The sequence below is a fragment of the Myotis davidii genome, unplaced genomic scaffold (assembly GCF_000327345.1).
Source record: "Myotis davidii unplaced genomic scaffold, ASM32734v1 scaffold32, whole genome shotgun sequence".
Classification (NCBI taxonomy): Eukaryota; Metazoa; Chordata; class Mammalia; order Chiroptera; family Vespertilionidae; genus Myotis; species Myotis davidii.
The window spans coordinates 3254106-3270994 of NW_006286587.1; the positions used below are offsets into that span (position 1 = coordinate 3254106).

General features: G+C 43.0%; 2 protein-coding genes across 6 annotated transcripts in view; one reads left to right on the forward strand and one right to left on the reverse strand.

The window, feature by feature from the left end:
- Positions 1-2136: 2136 nt before the first annotated feature.
- Positions 2137-15451, reverse strand: TRMT6 (tRNA methyltransferase 6). 2 transcript variants are annotated; one of them, XM_006758069.2, is made up of 11 exons: positions 15153-15451; positions 11516-11643; positions 9689-9798; positions 9125-9216; positions 8919-9002; positions 8542-8666; positions 6660-7018; positions 5961-6046; positions 5264-5366; positions 5073-5159; positions 2137-3764 (listed from the first exon to the last, which is right to left on the reverse strand). In XM_006758069.2, exons 1-11 carry the CDS (start codon positions 15278-15280, stop codon positions 3573-3575), a joined length of 1494 nt encoding a protein of 497 aa, XP_006758132.1. In that variant the 5' UTR covers positions 15281-15451; the 3' UTR covers positions 2137-3572. The 2 variants fall into 2 exon arrangements, with proteins under 2 accessions (XP_006758132.1, XP_006758133.1); XM_006758070.2 differs by lacking the exon at positions 9689-9798 and having other exon boundaries at positions 15153-15280.
- Positions 15452-15586: 135 nt separating this feature from the next.
- MCM8 (minichromosome maintenance 8 homologous recombination repair factor) overlaps positions 15587-16889 on the forward strand; it is a 41402-nt gene continuing 40099 nt past the window's right edge. The window contains exon 1 of one of the 4 annotated variants that reach the window (XM_006758071.2): positions 15587-15691. The gene's annotated coding sequence lies outside the window, so the exon portion shown is untranslated. Of the gene's footprint in view, positions 15692-15711; positions 15848-16889 lie in introns of those variants that run through there. The other 3 variants (XM_006758074.2, XM_006758075.2, XM_006758072.2) reach the window with 3 other exon arrangements.

Below are 16889 nucleotides of genomic sequence, written 5' to 3' on the forward strand. Positions count from 1 at the left end.
TATTGGATTTGGTGTGGCATGAGAGAAAGAGGCGTCACAGATGATACCAAGGTTTTAGGCCTGAAGAACAGAGGTGGGAAGACTGCAGGAGGGACTGTCTTGGCGGGGGAGGTATGAGGAGCTCAGGTTGGGGTATGTTGAGTTTGATATGTGACCGGACACCAAGCGGAAATGTTGAGTTGGGTATATGGGCCTGGAGCTTAAGGAAAGGTCTGTGCTAAAGACATACTGTGGGAGTCATCATCATAGAGATGGTATTTAAAGCCTTAAAACTGGGTGAGATCACCTCCTTTTTTATAAATGAGCCAAAGACGGCCTCTGTGCATTAGCCCCGTAGGTTATTTCTTCACTGTAGGTTGAGGAGTATTAGTTCAAAAACCTGCCAGGGCCAGATACGAATTTTACACATCCGTTTATTTTTAAACATTTTCCAAATGAGCCAATGTTTAGGCATTTAAGGCCCACCTGCCCACCTCTGCCGAAGCACACCTGGCCTCTGCTGGCCGTTGGTAAGATGGTCTTGTGCTTATAAAACCCCACGCCTTGTAAGTTATGGCATTTTTTTTTTTTGCCCCTCAGAGCTCTCCGACCCAGCAACTCCCTGCCACACTGCTGAGCAAAATTGGGACAAAAGGCACCTCTCTGACTCCCCTCTCCCTGGGAGTTCTCTTGTCCCGCTTCCCATCTGAGTAGCAACTCCAAGGTGTAGCTTCTGGACAGATTTCTGCTGTGAGGGTCATCTCCCTTCCACCTTCAAAACCTGTCAGGTGTCACCCATTACACAATAAAACATGTGGGTGCTACTGCCACCTCATGGTCGTATCTTTTTCTTTCATCATTTCTCAAATCCCTCCATCTAGGGAGTGAGTGGACAAAAGTAGACAAAAAAGTGAAGAGGTGCAATGTTTTCCTAAACATTCATCTCAGAGGTGATGAGGAGCCAGCAGCGGATGGAGGAAGAAAGGCCGAAAGGCAGGAGGGAAACCAGGAGAGTGCTGTCCTGGAAGCCACGGGAGGGAAATTGTAGCAAGCAGAGGGATCAACCACGTCAGATGCTGCCAGCAGGTGTGGGGGGCCCAGAGGATCACTTAAATCCATGGTCAGCACACTTTTCTTTTTAAAAAATCTATTTTTATTGATTTCAGAGAGGGAGACACATCAATGATGAGAATCATTGATAGCTGCCCCCTGCACACCCCCTACTAGGGACTGAGCCTAAAACCCAGACATGTGACCAGGAATCCAACCATGACCTCCTGATTCATGGGTTGACAATCATTGAGCCACACCAGCTAGACGGCACACTTTTTCTTAAAGAGCCAGATGGCACACACTTTAGGCTTTAAGGGCCATATGGTCTCTGTCACAACTGTTGGCTTCTGCCACAGAATGAAAGCAGCCAGGAACCATATATATATATATACACAAATTAACATGGCTGTGCTCTACTAAAACTTAATTTATGGGCACTGCAATTTGAATGCTATGTAATTTTTGCAAGTCATGAGACTATTCTTCTTTTGCTTTCCCCCTCAACCATTTAAAAATGGAAAAGTCATTTTTAGCTTTCAGGCCATACTGGCAATGAGCGAGATTAGACTTGTGGGCTATATTTTGGTGACCCTAATTTAAATCAATCACATTTTTTCTTTTTTGCCTCCTCTCTTCCTTGAGTCTGTTACCGTATGTTTAGACAGGTTTTCAAACCACAAATCATGAGTTCTCAAAGTAAACTATATTGAGAGGAAAATAACTTTCAAAGGTTAGGGTTAACTTGCTGCTATTGCATGAGATCAGTCCACAAGTCAATCCCAGGGGCAGCTCGGTGAGCACACAGTAGTGCAGAACAACAGACTGAATTGGATAGAATGGAACTTGGGAATGGGCTGAGTCCCAAGGAGGCGATGGTTCTAAGTCACCAGTGGAGACCAGCCACTACTGAATGAGTCTATGCACCGTGCCCCTTGATCAAACTTAACTGGTTGTACCTGGGTAACACCTGCAAGGATTGTTCGCAAAGACAAGTCTAGTGAGGTGCCACTCAGGACATGTTTTCTTACAGACCATGTGTCACAATCGGCTGAAAGCCAGTGAATGCGGTGTCACAGACGGCATCATTAATGTCAGTACAACAGATCCCAGTAGAAAACACTTTTATTCTTTGAAAGCAATTGTTTTAAGAAAAAAGAATCAGAACTGTACCTGGTAATCACACTGGCCATTATTAAAATAGTGCATGCTATTAGGAAAAGCTTTTTTTTCTGAGATGCTCCTGGCTGATGATTTGCATCTGTACTCTAACGATGTGAACAATACGTACACACAATGAGCGTATTTAGTGAGCAAGACTCGTGGACAGGAGCCGCGGCTGACTTGAAATACTTTTCTTGGCTGCAGCAGATGCCCAAATAATGTGATTATATTTTTTCAGAGCTTAAAAAGACTAACCAACTAATCATGCCAGAGCTCAACAAACCAGCATTAATAATCACCAAAAAGGCACTTTAAAATACATTTGACAAGGAGTGACACTAATGCAATGAGAACTGGTCTAAGCCCTGTGCTAAACTTTGTCAGAGTCATAGGGATAGTGCATCCTGTCTCCGTGTGTATGTGTATATATATATAAATATCTATATATATGAATATATACCAACATCCATATACAGCAGGTCCTCGAATAACATCGGTTCATTCAGTGTAATTTCATTATAACATTGATGAGATGCCATAAGAACTTAACTCTTGTTTCTATGAACTAGCCTATGGTAAAATTGGTTTCAGTATACATTGTTTTGCTTCAAGTCACAGAATCTACTGACAACGTTAAATGAGGACTCACTGTACATATATTTGTGTATACAATTATGTATCTCCATAAGTCTCTGGGGAGGGAAAAAACCCTTTATTTCCTTTAATTGAATAGTACTCCAAAATTCTAGTCACTTTATTTAGAATAAAGAATGAGGAGACTGGTAAATTAATACAAAAAAGCACCCGACTACACCTTTCTATCAACAAAAAAAGCAACAAAATAAATACTTGACTTTCCTAGGTTGTCAACTATTAAAATAAAACATCTGGAATTTTAAGTTTCTTCCACTGCAGGGAAGAGGGTGGACATTTTTGGTACTGTAAATCCAACACACACATCAGTATTGCTTAGGTTGCAGAGAGTGGAACAGGGAATTTTTCCACAAATTCCTTCCTTAAAGTACCCACCAAGTTTTAACTATGCTGTGTTATTCTGCTTAACACATAAACAAAGTCTTGTATAAATATATCTTTAGGATGTCTAAATTCTCAAGATATCTGCATGGAGTACTAAAAGTACTTAGTGTATTGCTGTGAAATAAACAGAATTGGCTGTATCTCAGCCCATTGCATACCCAGGCCTGGGTTTTTGGCTCAAGGTTTTGACAGACCAGATCCATCTGTCAGAGGTGAACAAAAGGCTTACTTATCTTTCTCAGGAACAAGTGTACAGACATAATCTTATTCTCAGGACATTTAAAGTTTACTTCCTAACTGTATAATACCTAAGAACAAAGATCAAAGCAACTTTTGAAAGGTTAAGAGTCAGACTCCGGGCATTTCCGTTTTTTAGCTGCTGGTTCTTCAGTCTTGCGCAATTCTAAAGTGCCTGAGTTGGATCTGAGACCAGGGTCTGCTTTAAGGGTGTCCATGGTGACAGTGAAGCCTGAGAGAAGGTACCCCCCACCTCCACTCATCAGCAGTTTGGGATGACTTCGATCTGGTAAAACCTAGTCAAAACAGAAAGAGAGACACTCATGTTTTCCTAAGCAGGTGAAGTACATGCTAACAATATACATGAGAGAAACCAGAAATGAAATGACAGATTCTCTGAACATTTAAATGAGCCAATTCCTAAGGAGCTCCACCCCTTAAATGATTGTTAGTAAAAGTACCGAAATTGGTTTAAGTGCTTTTCTTGTGAAAAATAAAACTGAAGCTGCTTCTCTTCACCCTGAAGCAAGTTTCTGGTGGCAAATGATTTGTGCAATGCTCTGGGTCTGGATGCGTCATGGCCAGTGGTGGGGCTTGGGTCCATGGAGATGTAGCTACTGGACATATGCCAGTCTCCCTTTCCTATGCCCTGTTGACTCTGACAAGACCTCTCTCCTGCTACCACAGCTAAATACGATGGCTGCCCTGGAGGGCAGGTCGGCTCAGGGCAGCAGCGTCCTGTAAAACAAGCAAGATGTCCAAACAGCAGGGCAGAGCCTGTGGCAGCATGGAGGTGTTCACTCAGCTCGTTCAAGAGGAAACTGGCTGTGAAGATTTCAAGCAGCATAAAGCTTCTAGCAGCTGCTCCTTTGGGATCTGCTGGAGCCTTCACTCCCATGGAGGCCATGGCTGCTCCAAGTTGATAACTGGGTATGGCTACCAGGACTGCACCATTTCTGCCCAACACAGGGCGCCTTTAGTGGGAAGTCTTTGCTCTGGGGCTCCCCATGATCCTGGCTGGCACTTTCTCAGAGCGGCACTGCAGGTCCTTCGTCCCCTACCCCTTTGCCCCCCTCTTTTCATAGGCACCACACCTGCATCATGGTCTGATGACTCTCCCTACCTAATCCTGTTCCTTCTCCCCTTATCTTTCAAAGGCATTTTCCCTGAAAAAAAATCTCTTACACTTCTAATTCCACCTTGACATACTTCTTCCAGAGGACCTGAACTGACATGGTGCCCACTAATAATCCTGAAACTTGCTGCAAAAATATCTGAGCAAAGATGGGAGGGTCACTTTTCTGGTTTGGGGATTTTGCTATTGTCAGTTGTTTCCCCCGGTGATCTTGAGGCCTTGAGTAAACACAACCAGAATGCTTTGCCTATTCAATGTTCCTAGAGTTACACAGTAAGAGACCCTGACACGAAAGGAGAAAGAAAGGGTCAGGAAAGATCAGGGCCCTTCCTCTGAGTCATAGGCGTGAGAGACAGTGTCATCTCTATAGACAGAAATGGGGATATCTGTATTTGACAACTCTGGCACTACTGCAAGCAGCCAGACACTCCAGCGAGCAGCTCCTGGGACTGGCCATAAGAACACGTACCTGGTAATTTCTGAGCCAGGTTTCAGACAGCCTGAGATTGATGACCCCTCCTCTTTCCCGCAGTTTTGTGTAGCATTCCAACAAAGGCTGAAGGCATAGAGAAAGTTCTGTTAAGAATTACTTCTAGGACCACACAATGTGAGAATCAATATTCGGATACAAGAATTCCCCCCATTCTGTTTTAGTATTACCTCTTTATACTGGCAGTAGACCACGAACGGCCGTGAAGGGGCCACGAAGTCCAGCAGCGATAGCAGCAGTGGAGTGGGATGGAAACGACTGGCTACAATTAAACTGCAAGAAAGATGTTGGATATGTTCCTCTCTATGCTCCCAAAATGGAGCATACGTTTCAAAATACATATAAAATGATCATGTGTTCGCATGTCTTGCACAAAGAGGAGCTTTATATACATTCCAGAAACTCCAAATAAAATTATGAGCTTTCAATTTCTAGAAAACAAACTGAATTATAAGCTCTCATGGTGCCTGGCAACTCTAAGTAGCACTTAACATTCTTGATTTTTAAAAAATCATCTAGAAACAAATCCAACATCATGATGCTGGCTTTGCAGGCAACCGAATCTCTCTCTCTTTGGCAGGTCTCCCTAGCCCTCACATTAGCCGATTTCAAATCAATCTGAATGCCCCACCACCCGCAGCCCCAGCAGATGCACCATCATTGGAGAAATTTCAAATATCTTTAAAAACTCTGAAACCAGTCCAATTTCCCACTTCCACCAGATGCAGCCTCCTTTCTTTAAAAACCCAAGACACAATTATTCTCTCTGCTCCCACTAGAATCAAAGCGACAAGCAGAGAATGCTAATCTGTCTGAGGCAGAGCCCACGTGCAGCAAGGTGTTGCCCGCATTCTTTCATCAACGCACCCATCTGCGTTCCTTTCACTCAGCAGAGCAGCAGCCTCTACCTGTCTTCTCCTCTGCTCTTCTTGTCTCCTCTGCTTTTCCTGAATCTTCAAGAAAAAATGAGAAACCAGTGTAAGGAGGTCATTCAGTCAGGCTTATGGAAGCGCTGGTTTGCCAAAACATTTTAACAATATTTATCAACTTGGACTAAAGCAGTGGTTCTCAACCTTCTGGCCCTTTCAATACAGTTCCTCATGTTGTGACCCAATCATAAAATTATTTTCGTTGCTACTTCATAACTGTAATGTTGCTACTGTTATGAATTGTAATGTAAATATCTGATATGCAGGATGGTCTTAGGCGACCCCTGTGAAAGAGTCGTTTGACCGCCCAAGGGGTCGCGACCCACAGGTTGCTGGACTAAAGCAACAGGAGGTCATTGCTAAGGAAGCTGAAAACACACAAGACAGCCCATTGTGTTATTAAACCATCGTTAAACTGCTATATACAACATTTCTGTATCATAAAACTCCATCTCAAAGATTATATCACACACACGTGTGCACCCACACACATACTCTTTCTCCATCTGTTGTGTGTGGTATTTATTATTTTGGAAGCTGATGCTGCAAAGCCAAATCAAATCTCGGTGCTTAAACAAAATTAACTGAGGTCCTGAGGGGAATATTATGAGGGCAGTGGCGACTCTAACATTCTTACATAATCCTTTTTGCTTCCTCTCTCTTTAGGATTCTTAAACTCTGGGTCTTGAGAGACAATTTCCATCGTTTCTTGTTCTTTGGGGTGAGTGCTCTCTGGGGCCTCCGCCATGCTGTCTTCGTTCTCTTGTTCTGGAGTCTGTTTTTCCTCCAGAGTGCCATTACTTTCTTCCACCGAAGCGCTGTCTTTTAGCTCTGAAGATAACATCTCGGCAGAAAATGTTCCTTTTAGGAGACTGTCCACTTTGTTGAGTGGGAATTCATAAAGACCACTGAGGAATGATTTTGGAAATCCAAAACATGTTGTTGCTGCCCGAACTGGGCCACCTCCAGGATACAGCTGAATAATGGAACCAAAACCTGAACAGACAAAAGAAACAAACATCTCTTGAAGAAAGTGACTCTAGATCAGTGGTTCTCAACCTGTGGATCGCGACCCCTTTGGGGGTCGAATAACCCTTTCACAGGGGTCGCCTAAGACCATCGGAAAACACATATATAATTACATATTGTTTTTGTGATTAATCACTATGCTTTCATTATGTTCAATTTGTAACAATGAAAATACATCCTGCATATCAGATATTTACATTACGATTCATAACAGTAGCAAAATTACAGTTATGAAGTAGCAATGAAAATAATTTTATGGTTGGGGTCACCACAACATGAGGAACTGTATTAAAGGGTTGCGGCATTAGGAAGGTTGAGAACCACTGCTCTAGATTTTGCAAATCCTCATGGTCCTCCACAGTAAAAAGACTCAAGTTCTCTCTACTTGACTCTGTTCAGAGGCTGACAGATGATGGGAGTTTGGAGTCTATGAGTACTCCCAGTGGATGTAATAAAATTCCCAAACAGATAAACAGGAAGTTTAAACAAGCTTACCCTCACTTGATACTATCGTAAAACCCTGTGATTGTGTAAATTTGGATATCACATGATTGGTGACTGATTCTCAGCTTCCCCCACCCCGCCCAGTGTCATTACTTTCAAACAAGGTGGTTGAAAATTTTTTTTCTTTTTTAAAATATATTTGTATTAATTTCAGAGAGGAAGGGAGAGGGAGAGATAGAAACATCAATGATGAGAGAATCATTGATCAGCTGCCTCCTGCACACCCCCCATTGGGGATTGAGCCTACAACCCAAGCAGGTGCCCTGACTGGGAATTGAACTGTGACCTTGTGGTTCATAGGTTGATGCTCAACCAGTGGGCCACACGGGCCAGGCAAAAGTTCTTATCTTCTATGGGTCAGAGAAAGAACAGGCAAATCAGCCCTAACCGGTTTGGCTCAGTGGATAGAGCGTCGGCCTGTGGACTGAAGGGTCCCAGGTTCGATTCCGGTCGAGGGCATGTACCTTGGTTGCGGGCACATCCCCAGTAGGGATTGTGCAAGAGGCAGCTAATGGATGTTTCTCTCTCATCGATGTTTCTAACTCTCTATCCCTCTCCCTTCCTCTCTGTAAAAAATCAATAAAATATATTTAAAAAAAAAAAAAAGAACAGGCAAATCAGCCTATGTTATATCTTCCAGGAGAGAATATATCCTTAGTATTTTCCCCACTCAATTCAGACCAGTAAGATGAGCACCAGCTATCTGAGTTTACTGAAATCATTGCCCTGGAGGTCTTAGCCAGCCACAGGCTTGAGAACAATCCCCACTGCTCCTGAAGCTGGGAAGGACAACTGGATCTGTGGGTGCCAACACAGCACAGGCTGGGAGATGTGGGCTGTGCAGCATGGTCCTGGGGGTGGAGCTGTGCAAGCCCAAGTCGTTTCAATAACCTCACAGGAATTCAACCTCACTTTCCGTGAGATTACGTTTTTTATTTTTTAGACTCCTCTACTCAAATCATGAACTTGAAAATGTTAAAACTTACCTCCCATTCGTTCCATCATAGCACCCAGCACTAAGCCTGCACACGTTTCCATCACAATCATTTTATTGCCAGCACGAATGTTTCCCAATGTCAACATCTGGGCTAGTGTATCATATCTCATGTGGCTAAAATAAAATAAATTTAAAAAGAATGATTCACTCATTTTAACTAAGCAAGTCCCATTGTTTTAATCATCATTTTTCAAGATTTGTTTCATTAAAAGTATGTTGATTATCGAGGCAATAGTAAAAAGAACTTACAGTTTCTGAGGTAGAATACTTTATTCAGGTGAGCAAGTTTTTCACTTTACTTAAAATCATGACTTTCTTAAAGATAAATTTTCCCCCAATTATACTTTTGAAAGAAACAAAGCGTACTTAATTTTTCCAGGTTCTCTGGCATAATACATAATTGAAAGGATGCGGGTAGTTGGTTTCACAACAGTAACGATGGCTTCATATCTGGGGCAAGAAAAAAACAGAGCGCCAAGTTGAAAAAACTGGTTTAAAATATTTTATTTTTAATAACATGTTTTTTAAAGCTACAAAAATGTTCAATGTTTCCTTTTCAAACAAAAACTTACTTCTTTTTCTTCTTTTTTATATATTTATCTTGAGCAAATTCTGTCTTGTCTCGGAATGTTGTGCTATTTTCTATTAACTGCTGAACTATTTCCTATAAGAAAAGAAGCAGGCAGATTTCCTGATATTTTATTTTAGGTTTCTTACCCCAGAATGTAGACAAATGTCTGATTCTCCAGTCCCTTTTCCATAGAAGTCCACATGGATGAACTTTGTAGTTTTTTACTCTATCTAGAATTTGTATTCAAATACAAGTACTTTATAACTCCATTTAAACCAAGATAAAAGAACAGAGATAGATATACAGTAAAAACACAAGAGAGGGCAAGGCAACTGTCATTCTTGAAGACACTAGCTGAAGACATTGCTGAAAATAAAGTTAAGCTCTAGCAGGCACTAAGTTATTAAATGAAATTTTTGATATACTGAATTGCATGTACATTCCAAGCTATTTCTAACAAGTATGCAGTATTTTTACATTTTACCTTGGGTAAATTCTGCTTTAAAAACCAAGCAATTCCCTAAACACCAAACAAAAACAAAACACAGTATCCTTTGAATATTACCTCTCCTTTAATGCCCTTGTCCTTTAAAGCTTTTATGTCATCTTGAGTAAGTTTCTGAGATTTCCCATCATCAACTATATTTCGATTATCAGTGCCCGCTTCTTTGGTCTCTAAGGAAGGAAATTGCTTTATGACATTTATGATCTGAAATTATTTTAAAATCTTCCTTCTTCTAAGTTCATATCCACAACCAGCCCATCAGTCACTCAAATTTGCCTTCCAGTTCCACTGGAATGTACATGCAAATTTTGCCTTCCAGTTCCACTCCAGCCTACCATCCTATCTAGCCATGACTACTCCAATTCTCTAACTCAACTTCCTGTTCCCACTCTTGCCCTGTTACAATACACCTGACACCAGAGTTCTCTAAAATGCAAACTGGCTCATTTATTCTGATGCACAAAACAACAGAGGCTTCCTCTAGCAATTAGAATACAATCCAAAGATGACCTGCAAAGTTGTGTATGATCTGGCTCCTGGTTATCTTCTTTTGGCCTCACTTTTTGACCCCCATACTCAACCACACTGCCCTTCTTTCTGTTCCTAAGCCCCTAAGCATGGTCCCAGAGCGGGGCGTTGGTCCTTGCTGCTCTCTCTGCCTGAAATGCTCTTATGACAGATGTGAGTGGCTGGATCCTTTCCACCGCTCAGGACTGAGCTCTATCATCTCAGCCAAGTCTCAGCTCATCCAATCAACCTCCATACACCTCCCTGCTTTGTCATCTTCATAGCACACATCATCATCTGGTTTGCTTACCTACCAGATTATTTTTGATGTTTCCCACTAATAAATTTTATGGCATGATCCATCTCATGAATTGCTATAATCGCAATGGCTAATCATTTCTGGAACATATCTGGTATTTAATAAAAATGCGGATGTTAATTAAAAAATATTTAATGAACTGGTTTGAACCAGAACTTTAATAGTATTTTAATCATTTACTTTTAAAATTACTTAAGAATATTTATTTTGCCGAAACCGGTTTGGCTCAGTGGATAGAGCGTCGGCCTGCGGACTGAGGGGTCCCAGGTTTGATTCCGGTTAGGGGCGTGTGCCTGGGTTGCGGGCACATCCCCAGTGGGAGATGTGCAGGAGGCAGCTGGTCGATGTCTCTCTCTCATAGATGTTTCTGACTCTCTATCTCTCTCCCTTCCTCTCTGTAAAAAATCAATAAAATATATTTTAAAAAAAAAGAATATTTATTTTATTAATAAAATATTTTAAGTACATCTTTTTAAACAAATATTAAGTATTTCATTTTAATTAATAATAACAGCTAAAATTATGGGGCCTTTACTATAAGCAAGGTACTATTAAGAACTTTCTATATGTCATGTGACTGAATGCTCACTATAGCCTAGGCATTAAATGTTTACAGCCCCATTTTACAGATAAGGATATAAGACTTACAGAAACCAATTAACTTGCCCAAGGTTACAAGGCAAGTAATAGAGCTGAAACTTCAACCTATCAGCCAGACCTCTTAACCTCCACCCTATTCTAAACTGCCTCAAAGCTTTACTCAGCTTCTGGGCAATGAAAGGGCTCTGCATCTGCTTTTACAATGAAACAGCAAGGACTCATGGAATTAAATGCCTGGCCTAAGGTCAGAGAGTGAGTTAACAATGGGTTGGAGGCAGAATCCAAGTATCTCGAAGCCAAAGACAGACCTTGCTTCATTCCACCAAGCTATAGTTCTTATAGATTATGAGTTTAGACTTCTTTGGAGATTGGCTGGACTAGCACTTTAGAGCGAATTGGGGGTGACAGATTTCTGACTAATAGATCAAGAACACCTATTTCATACACCCAAAGTAGTGCACCTGAAGTAGGCTCTTCCTTTTTCTTCGTAGGTTGAAGACTTCCTCCACTGGTCACTTCAAATGTGGTTCCATAACGATGGCCAATGACGTCATCCAGATAGAACCACTGTTTTTCAAAAGTTACTTTTCTGGGGAAGAAAATGCAATCATTAGCTACATGTCATTTGCACTCTGAATAGAAAAGATATGTTTGATCTAGTTTACTTTAAAACTGGTCTTCACAAAGGATGATCTACAGCGTTATCTCTGAACACAAACTGACAAATGAACTAGAGCGAATCGGGTGTGGCAGAGACATAACATTAATGAAGAAGCCAAAGAAACATTTATTTTGGAATGGGCAACAAGGACAAGACATTTCTCTTCCGAGGCAGTGGTGTGACTCCAATTAGCACTGTCGACAGGATGTCCGAACACATCCTTGCAGACTTCCTAAGTGGCATAAAGGGTTGCCAAGATTGCCAGACGCTGGACACACACTGACACCTCTTGCAACTTAGATAAGAAAATCTCAAAACGAAGCAATCATTGCGGTGATGGGGATTTAACTAATTCCCTGGCCTAAGTGGCCATTTTCTTTGAAACTTATCGAGTAAAAGCAAATTACATTTACAAATAAACCACCCTGATTTTTTTTTTCCAGTGAGAATAACATTTATTGAGAATGGCTGATTGCAAACAAAATCCCATTACCCAGCTTATCATCTTATTACAATTTTATCTTATTTATTTTTAATTCTCACCCAAGGATATTTTTCCATTGATTTTTTCAAGAATGGAAGAGAGAGGGAAAGACAGAAATATCGATATGAGAGAAAGACATTAGTTGACTGTCTCCTGCACGCACCCTGACTAGGGCCCGGACGGGGGAGGAGCCGGCAACATAGGTACGTGCCCTTGACCAGACTGGAACCCAGGATCCTCTGGTCCACAGGCCAAGGCTCTATCCACTGAGCAAAATGGCTAGGGCTCTTTTTTTTTTACTTTTTGTGAAAAATTCAAGAGTATTATAAGTTACATTTGTGTTAGTTCAAGTTTCCAAAGCTACCAAATCAGAAGATTTTATTATATGTTGTCTAAGGTGTCACTCAGCTCTTACGTTTTATGTGTATAGTAATAGAAATTAAAATCCCACTAATCTTGCTGAAACCGGTTTGGCTCAGTGGATAGAGCGTCGGCCTGCGGACTGGAGGGTCCCAGGTTCGGTTCCGGTCGGGGGCATGTGCCTGGGTTGCGGGCACATCCCCAGTAGATGTGCAGGAGGCAGCTGATCGATGTTTCTCTCTCATCGATGTTTCTAACTCTCTATCTCTAGCTCCCCAACCACTCACCGACGCAATGGCAAGCCAAGTGGCAAAGAGAGGCTACCCCGGTGGGAAGAGGAGTTTTATTGGGGGGGGGGGGGTGCTAGGGCTTTTATTACAACTTTAAAGAGAAGTTCCACAAACATAAAAATCTTTCCTTTCTTAAGAAGAAAACTAACATCCGTTGAATGTCAACCAGGGGTTAGGTAGTATATGCGAGCTGTTTCATACTTTTTTATTTAATTCTAGCAGTAATCCTGGGGCACCATATTTCCAGATGAGCAATCTGAGGCTCAGGGAAAAGTGTCTTGTCCAAGATTCACAGTTAAAAAGTGGGAGCAGAGATTCAAATCCAAGTCTGCCTGCCCCAACAGCCTGGTTCTTTCCACTATGCCACACAGTCTACCCAGCAAAGACCAATGCATCTCAGGACATGGCACACGTTGAGAGAACTCTGAATCCAGGAAAGTAGGGCCCAGTCAGAGAGGTGTGGGACTAAGGCTTCACTGGAAAAGAGTAGGATTTGCAAGTCTCCTTCTAGATACCCAGGATTGCTTCTGCCCAACCAGATGAGGGTAGCACTAAGGGAAGGGAGAAGCTGGCCTGGGATTTAGCTGAGCTCAGAGGGTCATTTCCTAAATAAAATGTAAACTAACGCTGTGGCTTCTGGTAAGGAAAGTGATGAAAAGTGTTTGCAAATTTTAAAAAAATCCTAAAGAATACTTTTTAGAAATAAAGATGTTGCTGACTGTCTCCTTGTTAATAAAAAAGTTCTTGTCTAAAAGGGAACATTACTAAGAAGCACACTCAAACAACCACATTTCAAAATTAGGCAACTTAAAAGGACAGTATGGAAAAAAGAAGTTTCACTTGCACGGTCATTATACAGTTGTATAACCTTGAGATCATTCATTGAACTTACAATCTAAGAATGTTGCTGCTCTATGAAACTTCAATGAAAAGTTTAAATAATTATTACTGGCGCTTTCCAAAACTTATGTACTTGGGAGCAAGCACACATTTCTAATCAGATATTCTGAGAGGGGGAAAAAAAGTACTGGTTTCAAGAATACAAAAACAAAAGTACAGTAGTGATGAGGGATATATTATAAAATTTCTCTAATTTCAACCACCAAAATGAGTATTTTATCCACGGAAAATTTTAAAAATGTCTAAAAGCTGGTGTAGATATTACATTTCTGGACTAAAATCCCTCCCCACTTGTATTTCTTTTCTTTAGCGGATTGGTGCTTGTGCCTTTAAAAAGCTCGGTTGTCACCATTTGGTGCTTTGGGGACTATTATTAGATTATTTTCTTACACTATTTGTTTCACGTTCGATACCAGTTTCAAAGAAGTAAAGTAATTCATCTGAACTGAGTACTCACCAGAAATCCTAAGCCTCCCAATAGACTCACGGTCTGCTAGCTGTTCTCTTGACACTGCATGGAACTTACTGCTGGGTGAAAAGTTGTATAACAACCCAACCCAAAAGAAAGCGTGGCTATACTTTTCAGATAATTAACCAATAACCAAAACACCCCAGTACATTGCCACCATTAAGAAGCAACTGGGACTTCACAACCTCACCACCCCTGCTAAAAGTTATGCAAAATCCCCACTTTTCTAATACCAAATCAGAGAGATTAATTAATCTGCAGGCTCACAAACCAAACCTAATTTCAAGTTCTGAGACCTTGAGCAAACTAAACTGCCTCTGGGCAATTTAACTTTTCCAAGCCACGCATCCCCGGATGTAAAATTTGGAATCCTGGAGCGATCCCACATTCCACAGTAAGTTATTCAGTGTAGACAGGCAGTCCTTGTAGACGGAGAGAAGAGCCCAGAAGACCACCGAAGGTCGGAGAGGTTTCATTTTTGTGGGAGTGATCCTGGCTGAGGGATTAGGGAGGAACAAGGACCTATGGGAGAGGGGGGTTGGGGGGGATGGGCTGAGAGGCAAGGATGAGATCAGAGGGTGAAGAGTGAGTTCTGTGAGAAAACAGGAGAGAAGATCTTAAGAACCTAGGGGGGAGAACGCTGGTGGAAAAGGCACTCCGTGGGAAGACGGAGAAGGATGCTGAAGGCAGAGGGCCGGGTATGCGACCATAGAAGGCGGACTCTGCAGAAAGACAGGAGAGAATAGGAAGACACTGAGGGCCAAGGATGGCATCCTGGGGGGCGGGGGAGAGGACATCACTAGAGAGGACGTTGGGGGTGCAGAGAGCCAAGAATGGGACCCCGATGGGAGGGTACGTGGCGTGGCAAGACCTGGAGGTAGCGGGTATCTAAAGGATGGGGCATTGGGCCCCTAAGGTCAGCGACCGGACTCACTTTCTTCTCTGGACTTGCACTGCTTTGAACACATCTTCCCGTTTCAGCACCACGAAGTCGCCGTCGCCGATGCGGTGGTCCCCGGGCTGCGGGGGCTGTGGGCCCGGCTGCTCCCCTGAGCCCTCCATGGCGCTCGGCGGGTCTCCCGAACCCACAGCCTCCCTCCAGGCCCCCGCACCCGGTCTGTGGTGCTCAGCGCCCGCCGCAGCCAGCTTCCCTTCCCAGGAACCCAGAGGACGCAGAACCCTCCCACCGACACGGCCCCCACGTGCTGAGCGCCGCTTCCTCTTTCCGGTCAGACCCTCGGGGCAGCTTCCGGGAGCCTGGGGTTTTCCGTTTGGCCGAACTCTTGATTGGCTGCACTACGTCCCGCCCCTCCCGTCTCGCCGCTCCTTGGGCGGAAGTTGCGTCACAGCAGCGCCAAAAACAACTTGGAAGACAGCTGGAGCGCAGCTGGAGGTGGTGCGCGTCTCCGTCGTAGTGGAGACACAAGTCCCTGAGCGGCTCCAACGGATGAGACTCGGCCCCGCGCGGGGACGGTAGGGGAGCTGCCGCCGAAGGGAGCCGCGGAGCGTGGGCCGGGGTCGCCCGACGACTCGGAGTCTCCTCGCGGCCCCGCCGTGCTTCTCCCCGAGCGGAAGGGAGAGCCGGCCGGGCGTGAAGGAGGAAAGCTTTCGGGTCCCTGGTCTTTGTCGGTAAGGACTTAGCCTGAGGAGGCCTAAGCGAAGGAGGGCATTTAACGAAGCACAGCGGGCCCACGATGGCTGGCCCCTTGCTTATTTCCTAGCCCTACTTCTTGCATTTGTGTTGGAATTTTTCCCAGTTATGTTCACCCCCACGACCTCATTGAGGAAGGTAGGGCTCCAGCTGGCGAGTCTGAGACGAGGCTTTGAGCCTAGTACTGCCACCAAACAACTTTGATCTGGATCAGTTCCTCTGGGCTTTACTTTCTTAGCGTGTTCTGTGGTCTAGACAATTATCAAAGCCCTGCCGTGCCCTAACATCATGAACTTGTTTAGTTATTAACTCACTTAAATCCCTTTAAAGAAAGATCCGGATACACGCTCTTCTAAGGAGTTGCACTGCTGTATACGGATGTATTGTTTTTATATTTAGGATATGAATGGTTTTTTTTCTTAAGACTATTATTTAAAACCGTTTAGGTTTACAGAAAAATTGCACAAAGTACAAAGCGTTCCCATACACATCTCTACCCCTCCTCCCATACCTTCCTATTAGCATCCTGATTAGCTACAAATTTGTTGAAGTTGATGGGCCAGATTCATTACATTATTATTAGCAAAGGTCCATAGTTTACATCAGGGTTCTCTCTTTGTGTTGTACAGTTCTATGAGGGTTTTATTTTTCAGTTCCATGAGTTTTGACAAACGCATAATGTCACATACCCATTACAGTATCATACCCAATGGTTTTGGTGCCCTAAAAATGCCCCGTGTTCCACCTATATGAATTATTTTAAAACCCATTTTTAAAAGTCAGTTATATTTCAATTTGTTGATACTCGGCTAGGAACTATATGGGTTTAAGTTTATTTTATTTTTTTTAATATATTTTATTGATTTTCTACAGAGTGGAAGGGAGAGGGACAGAGAGTCAGAAACATCGATGAGAGAGGAACATCGATCAGCTGCCTCCTGCACACCTCCTACTGGGGATGTGCCCACAACCAAGGTACATGCTCTCCACTGGAATCGAACCTGGGACCTCTCAGTCCGC